Here is a 19036-nt window from a genome sequence, read left to right as displayed (position 1 = left end):
TATAAAAATTAGCTGGGCATGGTGGCACATGCCTGTAGTCCCAGCTACTTGGGAGGCTGAGGCAGAAGGATCACTTGAGCCCAGGAGTCTGAGGTTGCTGTGAGCTGAGCTGACGCCACGGCACTCTATCCCGGGCAACAGAGCAAGACTCTGTCTCAAAAATAAATAAAAAATAAATTGTTTCCATTTTTTTCTGTTACAGATACTGATTCAGTGGGATTACTGTATTTAAGTCTTTGTATGAATGACTATTTCCTTAAGAGTGATTCCAAGAGGTAGAATTACTGAGTTAAATATTTGCTGTTTACTTATTTAAGGCTCTTGCTCTCCAAAAAGTGTGTCCTCCCAGCACAATGCTGGTTTCCCACATCTTTGTCAGGGCCTGTTTCCTGTCAAAATAAAAAACCTAGGGCATGTGATAATAACAGGCAACCCAGAAACATTAGCGATTTTGTGGATTATTGGCCCTGTGAAGAAAAGTACTGGAACAATTGGCTACAGCATTTAGGGGAAGGAGTCAGCTCTTTATAAAATACGTTGTGTCTGGCAACCTTGCTAAAATCAGTCTCGTAGCTCTTTTGTAGATGCCATTGGATTTTCTGCATAGATGATATTGTTTGCTCAGAATAAAGGCAGCTGTGTCTCTTCATTTCCAGTCCGGATACCTTCTAGTGATTAATTTCTCTCCTCATAACGGGTTGCATTTTCCTGCTTCTGTGTATCCCTGGTGGTTTTCGATTGAATGTGAGATGTTGCGCTTTTTTCCTTGACTGCTGGGTATTTCTGTTTTCCTAGACATGTCCATGAGTTGTGTTTTGGGATGCTGTTAAGTTACTTGGAAACAGATTGAGACTTTTGAGTCTAGAAGATGTACTGTGTGGGACCAGAACAGCTCTTAGTAGCGTAGAATTAATTTTCCCACACTACTGAGGCAAGACCCTTCTGGGCGCCCTGGCTGATGCCTCCTGAATGAATGATGAGGTTCTCCACCCTCGCAGGTGGGGACAGCTGCCAGCCCCTATTATGCTTGAGTGCTGAGCATTTTCATTTTCTCGGGGGTTGAGGGGTCCTTTTCCTGGCCTCGAGTAGTTCTCTCACACACTTGCTCATCGGTGGCCTGCTGGCTAATCAGGCAGGACCCTCTGCAGCTCTTCTCTCTGATCCTCTGCCCTGCAAACAGCAGCTGCCTGGACTCTGACCCATCTCCTAAATTCTGGGTGTCCACCGGGCTCCAGGCAGGAAGCTGGGCCAGTTGCAGGGCTTACCTCATTTGTTTCCCAGCTCCCTCACTGCCTGGTAGCCAGCATCTCCAAAACCTGTGGTTCATATCTGTTGTCTGGTTTTGTGGGGTATTGCAAGTATGTGTGTGTTGGGGGTGGTGTCAGTTCAGTCCCTGTTACTCCATATGCCTGGACAGAGTCTGCCTTTGCAGAACTTGGAGAGCTCTGGAGGGAGAGGGATGCTGTGCGTGGTGATGGTGGTGTGGTCTCGATGACCATCCTGAAGATGAGAGTGGTGATTGAATCTCAGCTGATGCAACATCTGATTGGCTGTGGCAAGGACCTTACTTGCTTTCCTCCCTCCCTCTTTTCTCTCTCTTTCCTTTCTCTATTTTCCTTTCTTTCTTGATATTTTTTAGACTTTATTGATGGATACTTGAGAATTTACAACACTGTCTGCTTCCCCTCCTCACTCTCTTGTGGTTCTATTAGATTCTATCCATTTCTGAGGGATTCCCCCCAATTAAAAATTGCCTGGTTTCTTTTTGTTTGGCTTAGTTTCTGTAATCTCACAATGGTAATATTTTAAACCATCTCACTTGTTGTCCTATGTTGGACTGGTGATGTCTAGGCCGACTGACTGCACAGCTGTCATCCTGGGACTTCCCTTTGTCCTTGACTGGAATCCCAATCCAGCATCACCCATCTTCCTTTTTACTCCTTATTTTTCTTTACTTGTATATTGGGTTGTTTTTTAACTCAGGATTATTGAGGTACAGTTTATATACTGTAAACTTACCCTTTGTTAGGTAGACAGGTGTAGGGGTTTTGGCAAACACATACCATCATGTAACCACCACAATCTGCCATCTTGGCTCTATGGATGGACTGCTGAAGCTGGTGGCTTTAAAATTCAAGTTGGGTTGTGTTGTTCCTCTGTTATAAACTGTCCAGTAGGCTCCCCTCTTGTTCAGAGTCCAAGCCAAAGCCCTTACAGTGGCCTGCAAACCGCAAGCGATCTGGCCTGTTTCCTCTCTGGCCTCATCTACTCTCCCTCTACCCCTTACTCACCCTGATCCAGCTACACAGGCTCAAGACCCCTCACCTTTCTGAAACACCAGGCCCACTCCTGCCTCAGGCCTTTGCACTGGCTTTTCCTGTCTGGAACTCTCTTCCCCTGTGTTCCACCTGGCTCACTGAAATGTTACCCCTTCAGCAGTGCTTCCTGGCCACCCTACTTCAAATTGCACCTTACCTCCCGACCTGCAGTACTTTACCGGTATTGGGGGGTGAGACTTTGGTACATGCACCATGATGGGAGTTACAACCTGAACAGTAAAGAAGTTCAGGTTTTAAGGAGTTTGGGTGCAATTGAAGCCACTGGAGGGTTTTAAAAAACAGTGTAGCGACAAGATACAATCCACCTTGTATCTTAACAGGATCTCTCTGCCTCCAATGCTGAGAATAGGCTGGAGGGAGCCAGGGCAGAAGCAGGGAGACCGGCACCCAGGTGAGAGACGGTGGCGCCTCAGATCTGGGTGGGGGCGGTGGAGGTGAGGAGCAGGGAGCAGATTCTGAACGTGTCTTGAAGGTAGAGCCACCAGGATCTGCTGATGGGCTGGACGTGGTCCTGCACCTTCTGAAATCCTCGGGAACCCTGCGATGAGTTACCCTTTCTCACGCAACGGGAGTCCAGCTCATCCAGGGTCCGACAGGTCTGCCCACCTGTCCCGAAGACAAAGCCACACGCCGACTCCAGTTTCCCAACATTTAATTAGGAAAACACATTACAGGAGCAAAGGGAAACTCATGCAACTGAAGAGAGAATTGAGGTCTGGGACCATGAGACGGGGCCAGATTCCTCAGGGGACGCAGAAAACATGGAGCAGTAAGGCACTGCCGCCTCGGCCCCTCGGGGCGGGCGCAGGACAGGGCAGCTGAGGAGGAGGGGGTCCAGGGCAAGTGCAGGCGACACAGGAAATTTGGCAGTAGGGCGGGGCGAAGGAGCATTCCGGAGCCCCCAGGTCGGGCCCCAGCTCAAGCCTGGTTATAGCCTTCCAGGTGCTCAGAGAGGACAGGGCCCTGTAAGGACGTACAGGATATTTGAGGAGGACACTGTGGCCCAACCTGGCAGAGCCAGTCTGAAAATAGCTTTGGGTACATCACCTCCCTCCAAGTGCTGCTGGTACTGAGAACCCTGTCTCGGAACAGGTGGGGCCAGCCATGGCAAGGGCGAAGTGCCAGAGGCTGGGCCAAGGCTGGTAATGTTACAAAGGAGCCAGAATAGGTGGCAGGGCCCAGAACAACTCAGGAGAGGAAAGTGAGTGAGGATGGCAACATCCCATGGGGAGACACATATTTACAGATGGAGACCAACAAGTTCAATTCAATAAATAGGCGGTTGGGGGCATAAATAGCAAGGAGAGCAGGGCTATCCCAACACGTGGGCACAGGGCAGGAGGGTGGGGGTATTGCTGCTGCTGGGGTGAGGGCTTGGTCCTGTCACCTCCTCCCCCTGCAGGGCCCAAAGCAAGGCACTAATGAAGGGGGTCCAGGTGTGCTGGGGCATCTTGTCCTGGAAACCTCCCACACGACACCCAATCCAGGGCTCAGCCCAGCGGCCGAGGCTTGAGCCAGCCGCTCCCCTTGACAGGAGCGTGGCTGAGGACTCAGAAGCCCCCTCCTCATCGATGCCACCACCTTTAGCTGTTGCTGGACACGAGGCTGATGATCTGCTCCAGCTTCTGGCGCAACTTATGTTTCCGACAAGAGACATCTCGGTCCAGAGCAGTAAGAATCTGGGGGAGAAGGGTCCTCTGGAGCTGGGCTCTCGAGGAGGGGCCAGCTCCTGTGCAATGCCCCCTACTTCTCAGCCGGGCTCTTCCCTCCCACACGCCTCAGCCCTTCCCTCCTTCCTGGAGACCCCGTGCTCAGCTGACCCTCTCACCTCTGAACAAACCCACCAGCTTCTGGATGCCAGATCCCCCTCCAACTACAGAACGTTCTCCTCCTCTCCGCACCTACAGTGCAGGCCCTCCTGGGAGTGATCTAGACTCACTGTTCAAGATCCCCTCTTCCTGCCTCACCCCCACCCCTTCCACCCATGCCTCTCTTATGCAGAGTCCATGATCTCTGCCAGACCCAGCCAGCGTTTGTCATCCTTGCCCAGCAGCAGCACCCAATGGAGCTGATCACTCCCCGCTCTTTGAACCTTGCAGGATGTCCCCAGGTACTCTTGGATTCCCTCCCACCCCTCTGCCGGCTCCTCTTCTTCCTTCGACCTCTGAGTGTCCCTGGCCCAGAGCTCAGTGCTTGGGCTCCCTCTCCCTCCATGTCTACTGTCAGCTTCCTGGGTGAGCTCAGCCAGGCTCAGGGCTTTAAATACCATCTGCTGACTCACACCTGTATATTTCTAGCTGAGAATACATCCTGAAGTCCACACCTCTATGTCCCCCTGCCTACTGACATCTCCAGTCACAAACCCTACAGGCCCTAACAGTGGCTGGCTCTGCACACCTCCTGGCCCAGGCCCAGGTCCCTTGGCCCATCCCTTCCGGTGCTCAGGCCGCTTAACATTTGCCCAGTGACTTCTCTCCTGAGTCCCTCAAATCTCAGCATCTACAGAGAGTATGACCTGTGGTGGCCCTGGGGCCTGTTCTGGGGAAGGACTGTGAACAATCCAAGAGATGGGCTCCATGTCCCTTCTGTCCCCTCTGCTTTGTCATTGGCTGTACCCTCAGGGCCAAGCAACTGGAAGTCTGCGGGGACAGCACGCACCTCCTGACGGTACTTGGTGACGTAGAAATAGAGCTCACTGAGTGCGCTTAGGACATTGAAGTCGCTGGCATGGAGGCGGGACTGCTCTACCAGGTAGGCATCCATGTCCTGGTCACTGATGGACGCCATCTTTGCAATGTCTCGGTAGTACCTGTTGGGACCCTGAGTAGGTCACTCGGGCAGATGTAACAAAAGCCAAAACCCCTGCCCTCACTGCCAGGCCAGCCTCCGAGAAGCAGCCGAGGAATAGTAGCTCCTGCCTGTCACCCACAGCAGGGCGGGGCCCACCTCTCCACCCAGCTCTTGTAGTTAGGGATGTCCTTGGCATAGAGCAGCTTGTTAGAGGGCGAGTCCTTGCCCAGGCGGTGCTCAGACGTGGAGCAGGAGTCCATGAAGGTCTGGGCCACCACTGACAAGCAGGCGTCCGTGATGCTGTTCTTGTGGATGTCAAACACGAACTGAGGGTTCTTGATCACATTCACCCAGAAGCGCAGGGGCAGGCTGGACAGGGGGATACATCCGAGGCTCCCTAGTCAGCCCTGGGGGGCCCCTCCATGGGTGATCCCCTTTACATCTTGTTCTTGCCTGCCCAGCTCACATCTTGTCCAGAGTTGGCGAGAGTGACAAGTTTAGGGTGAACAGCCTTTTCTCTATGTTGCTGCTGAACATCTGTCCTCAGCAGGTCTCAACCCCCTCTGCGGCTTCTACTGCCACCACTGTTACCACGTGGACCAAGCCACCAGCATCTCTACCCTGTGCAAGGCCCTGGAGGGCAAAGGGCCACATCTCAATGCTGGCCCCGCTACCACCATCCCACCTGCTCAGATGCCCAGCAGAGTCTACCTCCAGAATCCCACTCCATCAGTCACCCTCTTGGCTTGGTATCACCATCAATGTCATCCCCAGGCCAGGCTGCCATCCTTTCCTGCCTAAGGACTACTCTAGCCCCCGCCCCACAGGCCCTGGGTCTTGGCAAAGCCATCAGCCTCTTCCACCCATCCATCCTCACAGGGGCCAGTAGTAGCCCAGCAGAGGGCAGTACCAGTTGCTCTTCCAGGTATGGCGCACGTCAGGGTCGCTGATCTGGCGCTGGTCGGCCTGCTCGTCCAGGAAGTCGAACATGTACTTAATGGCCAGAGGCAGAGCTGAGCCTCGGTGGGCTGTGCTGAACACAGTCTCAAAGAGGTCATCCACGAACTTCTGCAGTGTGCCCTGTTGGGGGGTGGCAGAGAGGGCACAGGCTATGAGGGAGCCAGGTCAGGATGTCCCCAAAGCAGGACAGATGGAGGCAGAAAGGCTCAGCAAAGAGCAGGGCTTTCCTGCAGGGCCAGCACCTCTGAGACAGACCCAGCCTTGACCTCAGGCTGGGAGTTCCTATAGCAAAGGCCCTGACAAAGGCCCACGGGATCCAAACAATCCAGTGGCCCCCCTACGCTGGCAGTTCAGGCCAACCTCAAGGCCAAGGCCAGGGCCAGGCTATAAGGCATCTATGCAGAGGCCAAGGTGGTGAGAAGCAGGCCCACACCTTGGTGGCCAGTAGTCGAGTCAGGTAGATCTCCGAGACCATCTTGCTGCCACGGTCCCCCTCTCGGTGGTCGGTGTGGTCATGGTTCTTCACCAGGTGCCACAGCTTGGTGCCTGTCTCCTGGTCAGGTGTGATCATGGGTGCCCTCGAGCGGAGGCTGTCTGGGCTGCTAGCTGTGCGGAGCAGGCTCTCTGGTGCAGAGGACAAGTGTGACCCTTAAGCCACTGGGCCCGCAGGCATCACCCTGCCTCTTGCCAGCCTCCACTATCTCCCAGGAGCTCAGCAGCCTGGGGGGAATCCATCTGTTCTTGCTGGCCCACCCCAGGTCTAGACTCTACAGAACTGGAAATCTCCCAAGGGTATAGCCTGGGAAGGCTTCCAGATCTGCCTGGGTAGGGGGGTTCCCCAGGTGGGTTTACACAGCCTTGATGGGCACATGGCCACCAAGCTGAGGACACCTACCGTAGCGGCTGACGGAGCGGGTGAAGGTAAAGGAGTTGGCCATGTTATAGGCAGACACTTGTTTGGGCACCAGTGCCACCAAGGAGCCATCTGTCACCTGGAGGTCCCAGAGACAGAAAGGGGGCAGTGCAGAAGCCAAAAAGCCAACAGGCCACCACCCACCCAGACCTTTCAGTGTATACATGGGTGGCACCTGAGGCCCCGTGAGTAGAGCTCATGAGTGCAAGGACAAGGGCAGAGAAGAGCCAGGGCTACTGCTCCTGTGTCTTGCTGTGGCTCAGGGCAGGGTCCCAGCTCCCAGGTGGCCCTAGGGGTGAATGGGCCTCCAGCCCCTCACCTGGTAGTGGGCCAATGAGTTGACCCTCTTCCAGTCACACTCGATCTTGGTAGTGACATCCTCATCCTGGAGGATGATGCGGGCCATGCGACCCTGGCGCCATTCTGTGGGCCACAGACAGCCCTTAAGGTCGTGCCTGGTGTCCCCTGAGACCCTGGGCCCAGTCCTCCTAGAGAACAGAGCTCAGGTGGGGAGTGTAAAAGCCAGCTGAGGTTATATGACCACAGGCGCAGCAAGCCCTCTTGGAGGGTATGAGCAGAGGCCAGGAGAAGAGGGCAGGGGCCTCACCCAGGTCCATGTCCTCAGCTTTGGGGCGCTGGGAATATGGGATGCCCTTGTACACAGTGTCCAGGAGCTTGTCTTTGGCCTGGGTGATGCTGTCACAGTTGAGAACCTTCACCGGGACCTCGGCACTGCCCTCACTCTCTGGGCACATGCAGTGCAGGGTCTAAGGGTAGAGGACCCCAGAGTCAGTCCAAACAAGGCCTCTCCCCATGCCCAAGCCTCTTGCCCACCTGTCCCATGCTCACCAGCGTCTTATAGTCGATCTGCTGCCGGATGAGTTTGTCCTCGCTCAGGGAGTAGCGCGCCTCGCCTGTGATGGCATCGATGGGGCCCTTCTCCATCTGCTGCTTGATGGCACAGTACAGGAGGAAGAGCGGCTCCCCTGCACATTCCTGTAGCCAGGGTCAGGTACACAGCTTGCTGCCTGTCTGACAGCCAAGCCAGCTGCTCCTGACATCACCTCCCCTGCCACCCAGCCCGCCAAGTGCACCTTCAGAAACTTATGCAGCAGGAACGTGAACCAATTGGTAAGCATCTTCTCAGCCACTGACTCTGTCCTAGGGCAGGAGAAGCATGATGAGGCTCTCGCCTGGGAAAGGCAGGGTTTGGGATGGGAGCGGGGCCTGGCAGGGGTTAGGGGAACAGGGTGGTGTTGGGTACCTGCGCAATAGCAGCTTTGGGTGGTTCTTGCTCTCAAGGTTTTTCTCTATAAGGTCTGCCAGCAGTTGCTTGAGCAGCCCTGTGGCATAGTCGAGTCGGCTCTGCAAGGCCACCATGGTGAGTGAGGCCACAGTACCACGGTCACGCATGGAGAAGCTGCTCTGGGCCTCTAGTGTGTGGATGAAGGTGAGCACAAAGGCGCGGCTGTGCAGCAGTTGGCCGAAGAGGCGCAAGGCCTTCTCAATGTTGGGTGGGGTCTGTGGGGAGCAGGGAGTCTCAGAGGGTGAAAACGGAGAATAGGGCAGGTGGGGGGGCCCCTGGGGAGAACAGAAAATGGAGCATGGGCAGGCCAGGCGGGGGCTCACGTCCAGCTCCTTGAGCACTGGGTGGGCCTCAATGCCGGGGAAGAGCACGCGCACGGCATAGGTCCGGTAATCCAGAAAAGGGATTTGCACCCCATCCATGTGGTTCGTTAGCTCATTAATGTCGGTCTGCAGCTCTGCAAAGGCTGGGGAGGAACAGAGAAGGGAGAGCGCTGAGCAGAAGAAGGGAGACCCACTCCCACAGCCCCCCCACAGCCCCCGTCTCCGGCACCTTCCTTGCATTCCAGGGCCACGCGGGACTCCAGGTTGTCCATCTGCAGCTGGAGCCGCTTGAGTGTGCGGTCTGCATCCTGAGTTTTGCGCTTGTAGGCAACCAGCACGGCGGTGATGGCCAACAGCAAGAGCCCACCCCCTGCTGCCAGTCCCACCATGGCCGGCAGGGTCAGCGCCTGCTCAGCTGTGATGTGCAGGGTGCCCAGCCAGAACTCTAGGCCACCCACCAGCACCTGCAGGGACAGGCCCGAGGTGAGCTGACCCCCACGCCCACCCTGAGCTGCCCTGGTGGTCTCCCCATCCCCCACTCACCATGACGGGCTGCCGGCCAGTCTGGCTGGGTGAGTCACACAGGAGTTGTGTGTCCGAGACAGTGAGCGCACACGGCTGGCCTCCGATCAGCACAGTGTAGTTGAGGCGGGAGCTACCAGCTGCTGCGGGGATCAAGTTCTTGCCCTGGGGATGGAGGACAGGCTCAGCCCAGGGCTCTCCACCTCCCTGGCCCTCCCTCCCTCAGCCCTGCTGCACCTTCAGCACCACATGGGAGCCAGGTTTGACGTCCAGCACACCGGAGGGGCCAAGTGGCTCAAAGCTGGGGTCAGGATAGTAGGTGAAAGAGGAGTGGTTGAGGGAGCGAGCCGTCTGCACATGGTCCAGCAGGAAGCCAAACTCATCAGGGTGCTCGCCTTGGGCCCGTGGCTGGGGCCGCCCAAGGAAGATGCCGGGTGCTTTACACAGCATGGCAGTGTCGTTGATCACCTGGCACGTCTGTGAGGACAAAGGTGAACAGCCCAGCACAAAGGCCATGGGCAGCAGGGGTGGGGCAGGGGCAGTTGGTACTCACATTGATGGTCTCAATGCCACGGTACTTGGCCCGGACCCGGGGCTCCTGAACTGTCAGCAGGTGGGTCCCACTCACAGTGATGGCGGTACTTCCACTAGGGTAAGAGGTGAGGGACCTCAGGCTCTCTCCTCCATTGTCCCCCATCCAGCCCTGGAGATTTTTCAAGGCTGCCATGGGAGCCCAGGGCCTCTGTGACCCTGGATCACCCAGTGGGTGCCAGGTACTATGCAGCCAGGACAACTCTGCCCTCTATTGACAAGGGTTTAGGCTCAAAGGAGGCATGACTAGATGCCCAAGGCTTTGGTCACCGGGCAAGGCCCAGTCCCAGACCCCCTGCATGCTGCCCAGTGTGTTACTTGATGATGCTCCAGGTGGGCTCAAGGTGAGTGACCGTGGGGTCCTGAGTGTAGGTATAGATGACTCCGGGGCTAGAGACATTGGCACGGTCGATGGCAAGGGTGATGGGGGCCTGGCTGGGGCCCAGGGTGGAGACAGGTGCAATACACACAATCGCCTCAGCATCTCTCCTGTGTTGGCAAGTGGGCGCTTAGAGGCAGTGGCCCAGGGCCCTCAGCCACCCTGTCCCCACAGCCCCCACCCCACGCTCAGCCTGAGGCTGGCAGGACCCTGGCCCACCTCACGAACTGGCACTCGCCATCTCTCACAGTCACTGTGACCCTGCTGCCAGCATCCAGGGAGCTGCCGGAGATGGTGAGCCGAGAGCCCCCCGAAGCTGGGCCCCGACTGGGACTCACACGGTCAAACACTGGGCTCTGTGGGAGAAGCAACCCTGATGGGAGGGAGGAGCCAGCCGGGCCAGGGAGAAGGGTGGGAAGGGGAAGGGCTGCAGCCACTCACCACAAAGCTGTAGAGCTGCTCAGACTGTGTGCGGAAGTCAGCAGAACAGTCACCTATGCAGAGCTCCACAGGCCCTGGCGGCGGGCTGGGCACCAACGACTCCTCCATCTCACACACGATCCTAGGGATTGGAAGATGTCAGAGCCAGCTGGGGCAGACAGGCCTGGGCACCCACATGGCCACACTCACCTCTCAGCACTGACATACTCGGCCGGGATGGAATTGCAACGCACACCAGCCACCCGCAGGCCCACCTCTCGGGAGGCAAGGCCCAGGTTCTCACCCACGATGGTGACCCAGGTGCCTCCCTCCTTGGGCCCCATGAGAGGATGGATCTGCAGAGCAGGATGGGAAGCAAGAGCATCAGCCCAGACTCACAGGCGCCCAGTGGACAGTAGGCAGGAGTAGTAAGGGAGGCTGACCTGGGCAATGCGGGGGTGGCTGCACCGGGCACCTTTCTGGCTGGGGTGCATCCAGTTGGTCTTGGGGGCCGGGCAGTGGGCCCGTAGCTGGCACCTGTGCTCTGAGATGCACCAGCCACAGTTGAAGCGGGGGTCGGCCTTGAGGCAGAGGCCACAGCTAGGCCGCTGTGCCCAACACTTGTACAGGAGGGCTGCGGGCACAGGGGGCGCTGCTGATGGAGGGGGCAGTGGCGGAAAAGGAGAGAGGGCAAGAGCTCCCCCCTGACCTGGCCCCAGCAATGCCAACTCTGCCTTGGGAGGCAGGCTCCCTGGCCCCATGCTGCCCCTCACCTCGGAAGCTAGGAGGCTTGTCAATGGGGAAATCTCCATCCCAGACCACAGAGAAGTCCAGCTCAGTGTCACCATACTCATCGCCTTCATAGGAGTACTGGGGGAAAGGGACCCATGTGACCCCAGGTAGGACATGCAGAGCCCCCCACTCCATCAAGATTCTTGCCATCTACCCCTCCCCCAGGCTTAGGAACCCCCAGCAGGAGACTCAGAAGGTATCTTGCCAGGGCCACCTGAGGCTTCCAGACCCCTGTCAGGCCACAGCCTGGGCCCCCAAGGGGGAGGCGGCAGGTGGGGCCTCACCGAGGTGTTCTGGCACTGCACGCTGCTGCTGTTGAAGCGCACAGCAGGCACTCGCTGCTGCCGCCCCTGCACCCGGACCACACACTCGTAGTTCTTCTGGCCCGACTGGGGCTGCGGCAGGTTCTTAGCCCGCAGGGTAAGAGGCTGCATGACACCGACAGGAATCAGGAGGTCCCCACTGGGCAGGATCTCAGGGCAGCCCTGGGGGGAAAACACCTGTCAGCCGCACACTGGGCCACCACCCTTCTCCAGGCCCAGCTGGCCCTGCCCGGCCTTGAGGAGGCTCAAAGAAACTAAGAAGTCAAACGCAGAAAAGCCAGAGGCCAGCCCGCACCACAGAGCCCAGTCCCCTCGCACGCGCCGCCCGCCTCACCTCAGGGCTGTGGACCCTTCCCTCCTGGAAGGAGCACTCGTGGGGGTGGCTGGTACACACGTGGCGGTACTTACACCAGTGGCAGGGGTAAGGGCTGCTGACGCAGGACATGCACCTGGGCGGGGGGATGGCTTCAGAAATAATGGAGGCCAGACTGCCCCCTCACTGTCTCACTGCCCCTCCCCTGGGACACACCAGGAACCACACTGGGGGACAAAGAGCTATGGGGACAGAGATAAGCCCCTAGAGACAGCCACCCTGCAGGTCTTGCCTGTCCCAGGTACTTACGACTGGAAGACACTGCAGTTGTAGAAGACAAAGTCAGCCCCAGCAAACCTCACGCCAGTCTCCTTGGAGAGCAGCTGCAGTCTCACGGTGCGGGTGGCCCCTGCAATAAGCCCAGCAGTGGTCATGAGCTGTCTGGGGGGCAGGGAGTGGCTTCCACTCCCCCCAGACAGCCCCAGCCCACTGACCATGCCCCTTGGTAAGAGCCCGGAGCTCCTGGAGAGAGGGTGAAAGGCAACGCAGCTCGCCAGAGGGCAACAGGATGGCCTCACTCTCCGTCACCTCCTCAAAGGCACAGCTCACACCCATGCTGAGGTCTGGCACGTTGCGCATGGCTACGGTCAGCTGGGGGAGGCAGAGGGCTCAGAGCAGGGCACACCCCCAGCACGCACACGCGGGCCCCAGCACCCTTTTGCCACTCACCTGAACCCCAGGTGATGTCACTGAAACATTGTTGGGCCAGACCCGCACCTGGACGCACTTGCTCAGCTCTTCCGCAAAGCCATGTGGGGCAGAGGCACCTGGACAGGCCCCTTCACGGCAGCATCTGTGTGGGGTCAGTCCAGAGTCAGTCCCTTCTCTGCCCCAGGAGGGCTCAGGCAACGGATGCAGTGGGAGGCTGGGGGGTGGGGGGGACAGAGGACAGCCTGCCCAGCTCACAATGCCAGGCAACAGCAAGCCTTGGTCTCATCCCCTGGGGTCCAAGGGACGTCATTTGGGGTAGAGGTTCCGCTCATTAGCTGGGGAAAGTGGAGGAGGGAGGGAGGAGGAGGCCACGAGGGCACGGCTGGGGAGGAGTGGGCAGGCAGGTGGGGGCAGGCACAGCAGGTGTGACTGGTTCTCCAACTCCCCAGGGCAGGGAGCCCATTTTCACCCCCCATCCTGTACCTGCCACCCTCACCTGTGCTGCAGCACACACCAACCACAGTGTGGGTCCCCTGAGCCCAGGCAAGCCGCGCAACTCAGGTGCTGTTTGCAGGTCTCCACTGGGAGCTGGCTCACCTGGGGACAGCCACATCAGCACCCAGCCTGCCCCTGTCCCCCCACCCACCGCCACCCACCATGGGCCCACCTGCTTCTCACTCAGGAGGTAGATGTGCTGGTGGTCAGGGCTGAAGAGCAGGTCTCGGAGTATGGGGTTGCCATCCACCACAGGGATCGTCTCGTACAGGTGGGCATCCTGGGAGCCATCGACCCGCACCTGAGCCACAAGAGCAGGGTAGAGGAGCTCTGGGCCAGCCTGATGCCACCACAGCCCTCTGCACCCAGGGCATCCTCTCCTCAAGCCAGGGGCTTTCTAGGTTGTGGCTGAGCTGAAGTTAGGGCCTGGTGGGGCTCTCGCACCCACAGCTCAAGGCCAGGGAAAGAGGGTGCAAAGGCCAGAAAATGACCCCAGGAAATTTGGAGACCCAGATCAGGGGGTGGGGAAGGGTGATAGCTACAAAGGAGGGCAGTTTTTAGGGGGATAAAAATGTCCTGGAATGAGACAGTGGTGATGGGTGCACAGCTCTGCAAATATCCTAAGAACCACTGAAGTGTACACTTTAAATGGGTGAATTCTGTGGTATGTGAGTTACAGCTCAATGCAGCTGTGACAAATGGAAAAAGGGTCACAGGAGCAGAGCAGGCTGGGTCCCAGGAGCTCAGCACCTCCCTTCACAAACCTTTCCCTGTGTACCCCCAGACCAAGTGAGCAGGATGAGAGCACCACAGCCATCCTGAGCCCTGTCTCTTCAGAACGTATCTGAGTGCCCCGGAGTTCACCCCCAGCCCCAGAATGGAAGCGGCTGTAGCCCTGCCCTGCTTCCTATGGGCAGAGCTGTGGCCCAGCCAGCACTGCAGCCCCAGTGCCCACAAGGGAACCAGAGGCCAAAGGGAAAGACCGTCAGGGGCAGAGGAAGAGCCCTCTACAGGGTGGTGACATTTAGGGTGAGATGGGAAGGAGTTAGCCAGGGAGAGACCAAGTGGCGAGTGGGCACCAGGGGAAGCACCCAGACCAGAGTGCACAGGGTTACGGCCCCATCGTCTCCCTCATTCATTCAACTGAAGACCCAGCTCTTGTGGCAGGGAGACTCCACAATAGGTCTGGTCTCTGTCCCCAGAGCCACAGGAAGCTAGCATTTCAGGCCACAGAAGGCACTGATGCTGGCGAGGGTTGGATGGCTGAGGGGCTGCTGGGACCCAACCTGGGAAGTCTCCATACCTCTACCTACCAGCTGTGCCCTGTCTAGGGTGTCCCAGGGCTTATCTGTGTGTTCCCACCACCTGCCTTGTCCCGTATCCCAGAGACTAGCTCCATCCCCACATGTTAAGGGTTCCAGAGCCCACCTTCTTCAGACTGCCACTACGCGTGCCGATGAAAACCACAGAGTGCTGGTGGTAGGTGTAGGCAGCCACACTGGCCATGCCGTCAGTGTTGTCGGCCAGCAGGGGCAGCCCCTCAATCACATGCAGGCCACCCAGTGGCTGGTTCAGCACCAGCCCACAGAAGTTTCCATTGATCTGCATGGGCTGACAAAACAGAGGATGGGTATGTCCACCACTGGACAAAGGCCACCAGATCTCAGTCCCAGGAGAGAACAGGATCTGGAACCCGCTCCCTCCATCCGGACCTGACTACCTGTCCTGGGACCCTGCAGGCAAGGGCACTTGGGGCTGGAGGAGGGAGATGGAAGAGGGAACACAGGGAGGAGCACAGCTCGGGCTACAGGACACCCACGAGATGGAGCACGGAGGAACCTGCTGGGAGTGGCTGGAGGGGCAGGGAGAGGGAGGTGGTGGTCTACAAGGAGGGCACTGGGCAAAAGAAAGACTGTAGGGAGGAAGGGCTGAGAGAGGGAGAGACAAGGCGGAGGTCCCCGAAAGCGAGAAATGGGCGTCAGGGCTATGGTGCTACTCCCAGGGTTATGCCAAGCCTGGGACAGGACAGCCAGGTGTCAGCCCAGGCCAGGCACTGGCCTGGGGACAACTGGGCTGAGTGAGGGGCTCACAGTGTTTATGCAGGGCAGCTCCTTGTTCAGCAGCCAAGGCAGGGCCAGCGTGCCCTCCCCCCGATAGCAGGACTGGATGCGGCGCCGGATGTGGGCGTTGATGTTGCTGAGGGTAAAGAGGCAGAGGACGGTCTGCCTGGGCGGGCTGACCCGGTTCTTCTGGCCCTGAGAGAAGACGGTGAAGAGGATGTCCTCGTCGGCTGGCACGCCCAGGGCCTGGGCCAGCAGCAGGCCGGGCTTGGCCAGGTGGGCGCTCTGCACCAAGCGGTACTCCACCCCGCGCCAGGAGCAGCCGATGGGGAACTCCACATATGAGTAGAACTCCGAGTCCCCCGCGCACATGCGCACAATTTTGGATGTGAAGAATTTCTCGCCTGCTGTGTCCAGCAGTGTCTGCTGGGTGTCCAGCTGTAGCGTCAGGAAATACACGAAGGAGGCACTCACAAAGCCGTAGATGTAATAGATGTCGAAGGCAGGGTACAAGGACAGTGTGTCTGAGGGGATCTTGATCTGAGAGGAAACAAACTCATCCTGGTACACCTGGGGAGCAGGTTGTGGCGGGAGCGTAAGGTGAGGCCCTGGGCTGCCCCTGACCCCACCTTCCCCCCAGCCCCAGCACAGTCCACCAGTGGCTTCCCTCAGGATGCCCCACCTTCACCGCCCAGGCCAGAAAGGCCAAAGAGGGCAGGGTGACCAGCCTCCCTGCAGACAGGACCCCACACAGCTTGCGCTCAGCCCGTCCTGCTGCCCTCAGCAGCTTGTCTGCATCTCAGGCAGTGAGGGTCAAAACCTCCCCTAGCAGACCAGTGCTCTTCCAAGGGGCAGGGCCAGGATGCAGGAAGGAGAAGGAGGGCCAGGCGGGCAAGGCTCACCCACCAGGCTAAACATGTCCGCGCTATCTTCGTCGCTGATGAGCTTGCGGGAGCTCAAGGTGGGGAAGTACTCCGACTTGCCGTCGACAGCGGTGCCCACAAACAACTTGCTGGGCCCCTGGCCCTGCTCCACAATGACGCCAGCCATGGAGTCAGGCTCCTGGGCCCCTGACAGGTAGTGCTCCTTGCGGTGGTGGGGCTCGCCCAGCTTGAAGAGGTCATCCAGGCGCAGGAACTGGCAGATGCCCTGCCAGGTACTGCCACAGGCCACCAGACGGTGGGCTGCGTAGTCTATGAGCAGCAGCTTGTTCACGTTGTCCACGGGTGCCAGGCGGTGGGCACATACACGCATACTGGGGGGTGGGTAGCAGCTAGCATTGTCCTCAACAGGCCCGGTGACATGGGCCCGCAGCTCGGTCAAGTTGGGTGCCAGCTTAAAGACACGGTTTACTGCACCCACGAACACCTCTCCAGTCACTCGGTGCACAGCCAGGTGGGTGAGCGTGGTGTCTGTCACCACAAAGGCACGGAAGGGCCTGCTGTTGCCCAGGGCCCCACCAACAGCAAGGAAGAGCAGCTGGAGGAAGAAGACAGCAGGCATGGCCAGCAGCTGCACCTGGGGACAGGCCTGAGAAGAGATGGCAAGTGGGAGTCAGAGACCCCAGGCCCAGGCTGCCCGGCCCTTTCCTGTGCTGCCCGGCCCAGGGCCCCCAGCAGGCTAAGCTCCATTCCACAGAGGGCCAGGAGCCACCACCACACTGGAGCCCCAGATGGTGACCGCAGCTGGGAGAGAGGAGGGGCCTCCACCAGGGTGCATCAATCACCCCTCATCCCCTGCACTAGAGAGAAGCCAGCAGGCCTCGCCTCAGCTGGGCCACACCCAAGGGGGTGGCAGAGCCAGATGCTCAGAAAGGCAGGCCAGGAGGCCCTCCTGGAACTGAGAGCCTCAGTGACACATCCCGGAGCTGAGGTCGCCAGCTGCACAGAGCAGCAATCACAGGAAAGCCTTAGGCTGCAGAGATGCCCCTGCCTGAGCTGAGAGAAGGGGAGAGGCAGGGAGAGAATAAGCACAATTGGGGGAGGGGGGTGGGGGCAGGGACACCACCCCTGAGTGGCACTGCGACCAGAAGCCCAGGACAGAGGTCTGGGGCATCAAGGCCTGAAGCTAGACCCAGCACCACCACATCCCCGCAGGGGGCCAGTTGCCTCTTGGCCCCAGGGGCCTCAGCTGGCTGTCCAGGAGTCTGCTGTCTGGCCTCCCCGCTGCAACACAAAGCCAAGTCGCCTGCCCCCACAGCCACGTGCCGAGACAGACATAAGTCAAGCTCTGCTCAGGCACAGCCAGACAGTGCCCAGTAGCCCTGCACGGCTCACGCCGGATCCAGAGGTTAGCTGGGGAGGGCAATGTACAGGGGGCCCAATCTACCCTTGGGAGTCCCAGGAGCCTTATGGAAGGGGAGCAATGTCCCAAATGCAGCTGAGGCCTTGGGGAGATGAGGCTCGGGCCATAGGGACAGTGTTGGGATTGGCACTTAGCCCCCAGGCCACACCCAGCCAGACCCAGGCTGCAAAGACAGCAGAGCAGTGTCGTGGCAGCCAACAGGGCAGGGCTCAGCACTACCCTCTCAGTGCCCCAGCCCTGAAGGAAACAGGAGGCACCAGCCTGGGGGCTCCGGGAACCAAACCAAGGAGGCACAGATGAGAGAAAGGAAAAAATACATTTGCTAGAACAAGGAGCGGGCCCAGCTGGAAACTGCAAAGTTTCAGCTCGAATTGATCATCTCTCTGGGGCTCTTTTGTCAGGTCTGCATCCTAGACCTCTAATGCAACAGCAGGAGAAGAAAGGCAGGCAAAAGAGAAGAGAGGCCGGCCACATCCTGCCCTCACCTTCTCCATACTCCCAGGAAGACAAGCTTACGGACAGGCTGGGGACAGGTCAGCAGAGAGACCTGGAGAGGCAGGATTTGCAGCCCAAGAGCCCACCCCAGCCCCCACCTGTAAGTGGCAACCTCTGGCATCACAGGTACACCCACCCGTCTGCTACAGCCCTGTGAGTACAGCGCTCCAGTACGGGAACAACCCCGCGCAGAGACGCGGGTCCAACACTACCCAATGCCTCCCTGTGCTGCTAGCCCAGCTCGCCCTACCCCGCCAGGAGCACCCTCAGCAGCAATCCTTGGATTGATGAGTGGATGAAGTGCAGCAGGAATCCTCGGAGGGGTCGCTCCTCCGCGACAAAGGTTCCCCATCGGGCTGGGCGGCTGGGCTTGGGCTGGCCATCCCTACCCGTGCAGAGCACAGAGGGCCAGGCAGGCCGGCGCCCGACGCGCAGGGGCAGGGGCAGGGCCAGGCCCTGACCCCCACGAGGCCGAGCTGGACCCCCGGGGCTGCCCGAGCCCCAGGCCACGGAGCAGGGTGGCCCCGCGGGGATGGTGGCCACCTACCTGTCCCTCCGCCGCCACTGGTTCCGGGCGGCCGCCCGCCGGCCACGTGGACGCACCCCCGAGCCCCACACCAGACCCGCTCGCGCGCCCCCACTGCCGCGCCCCGCGCCCCGCGCGCGCCACCACCCACACACTGGGCCGGCCCACGGCCGCGGAGCCTTTTAAGCCCGGACTGTACCACCGCGCCAGGCGGGGGCGCCCAGGGAGGGCCTGCAAAGCGCCCGAGCGGCGGGGCGCCTGGGCGGGGGCGCTCCCTGCCGGGGCCGGGGGCCCAGCGCGCAGCCCCGACCCCCGCGAGCCGCCGAGGGTCCCCCCCAGCGAGTCGACCCCCTTCGCTCAGTGGCCGCGTCCGGGGCGCGCGCCTTCCCCCGCCCCCAACTCCCCGCCAGCTGCCTTGGGCAACCCTGGACTCTGCGCGCGCCCGCGCCACACCCCCTCGCGCCTGGGGCGCGC

The 19036-nt window shown here is 59.3% G+C and overlaps 1 protein-coding gene across 1 annotated transcript; it reads right to left on the bottom strand.

The window, feature by feature from the left end:
* Window positions 1-2976: 2976 nt before the first annotated feature.
* On the bottom strand, window positions 2977-18693 carry PLXNA3 (plexin A3). The gene is made up of 33 exons (XM_012661979.1): window positions 18584-18693; window positions 16144-16767; window positions 15268-15807; window positions 14606-14788; window positions 13350-13478; window positions 13179-13279; window positions 12701-12824; window positions 12466-12622; window positions 12281-12380; window positions 11993-12107; window positions 11620-11820; window positions 11317-11413; window positions 10987-11177; window positions 10754-10899; window positions 10565-10685; window positions 10343-10479; window positions 10063-10233; window positions 9707-9800; window positions 9391-9630; window positions 9175-9318; window positions 8861-9095; window positions 8632-8774; window positions 8267-8523; window positions 8097-8163; window positions 7852-7998; window positions 7610-7769; window positions 7322-7425; window positions 6985-7081; window positions 6523-6713; window positions 6040-6209; window positions 5286-5498; window positions 4998-5148; window positions 2977-4018 (listed from the first exon to the last, which is right to left on the bottom strand). Exons 2-33 carry the CDS (start codon window positions 16738-16740, stop codon window positions 3923-3925), a joined length of 5619 nt encoding a protein of 1872 aa, XP_012517433.1. The 5' UTR covers window positions 16741-16767; window positions 18584-18693; the 3' UTR covers window positions 2977-3922.
* Window positions 18694-19036: the final 343 nt, after the last annotated feature.

This window comes from Propithecus coquereli, unplaced genomic scaffold, assembly GCF_000956105.1.
Source record: "Propithecus coquereli isolate 6110/MARCELLA unplaced genomic scaffold, Pcoq_1.0 Scaffold748, whole genome shotgun sequence".
Taxonomy (NCBI): domain Eukaryota; kingdom Metazoa; phylum Chordata; class Mammalia; order Primates; family Indriidae; genus Propithecus; species Propithecus coquereli.
The sequence above is the reverse complement of the archived record's forward strand: the minus strand, read 5'-3'. Positions and strand labels throughout refer to the sequence as shown.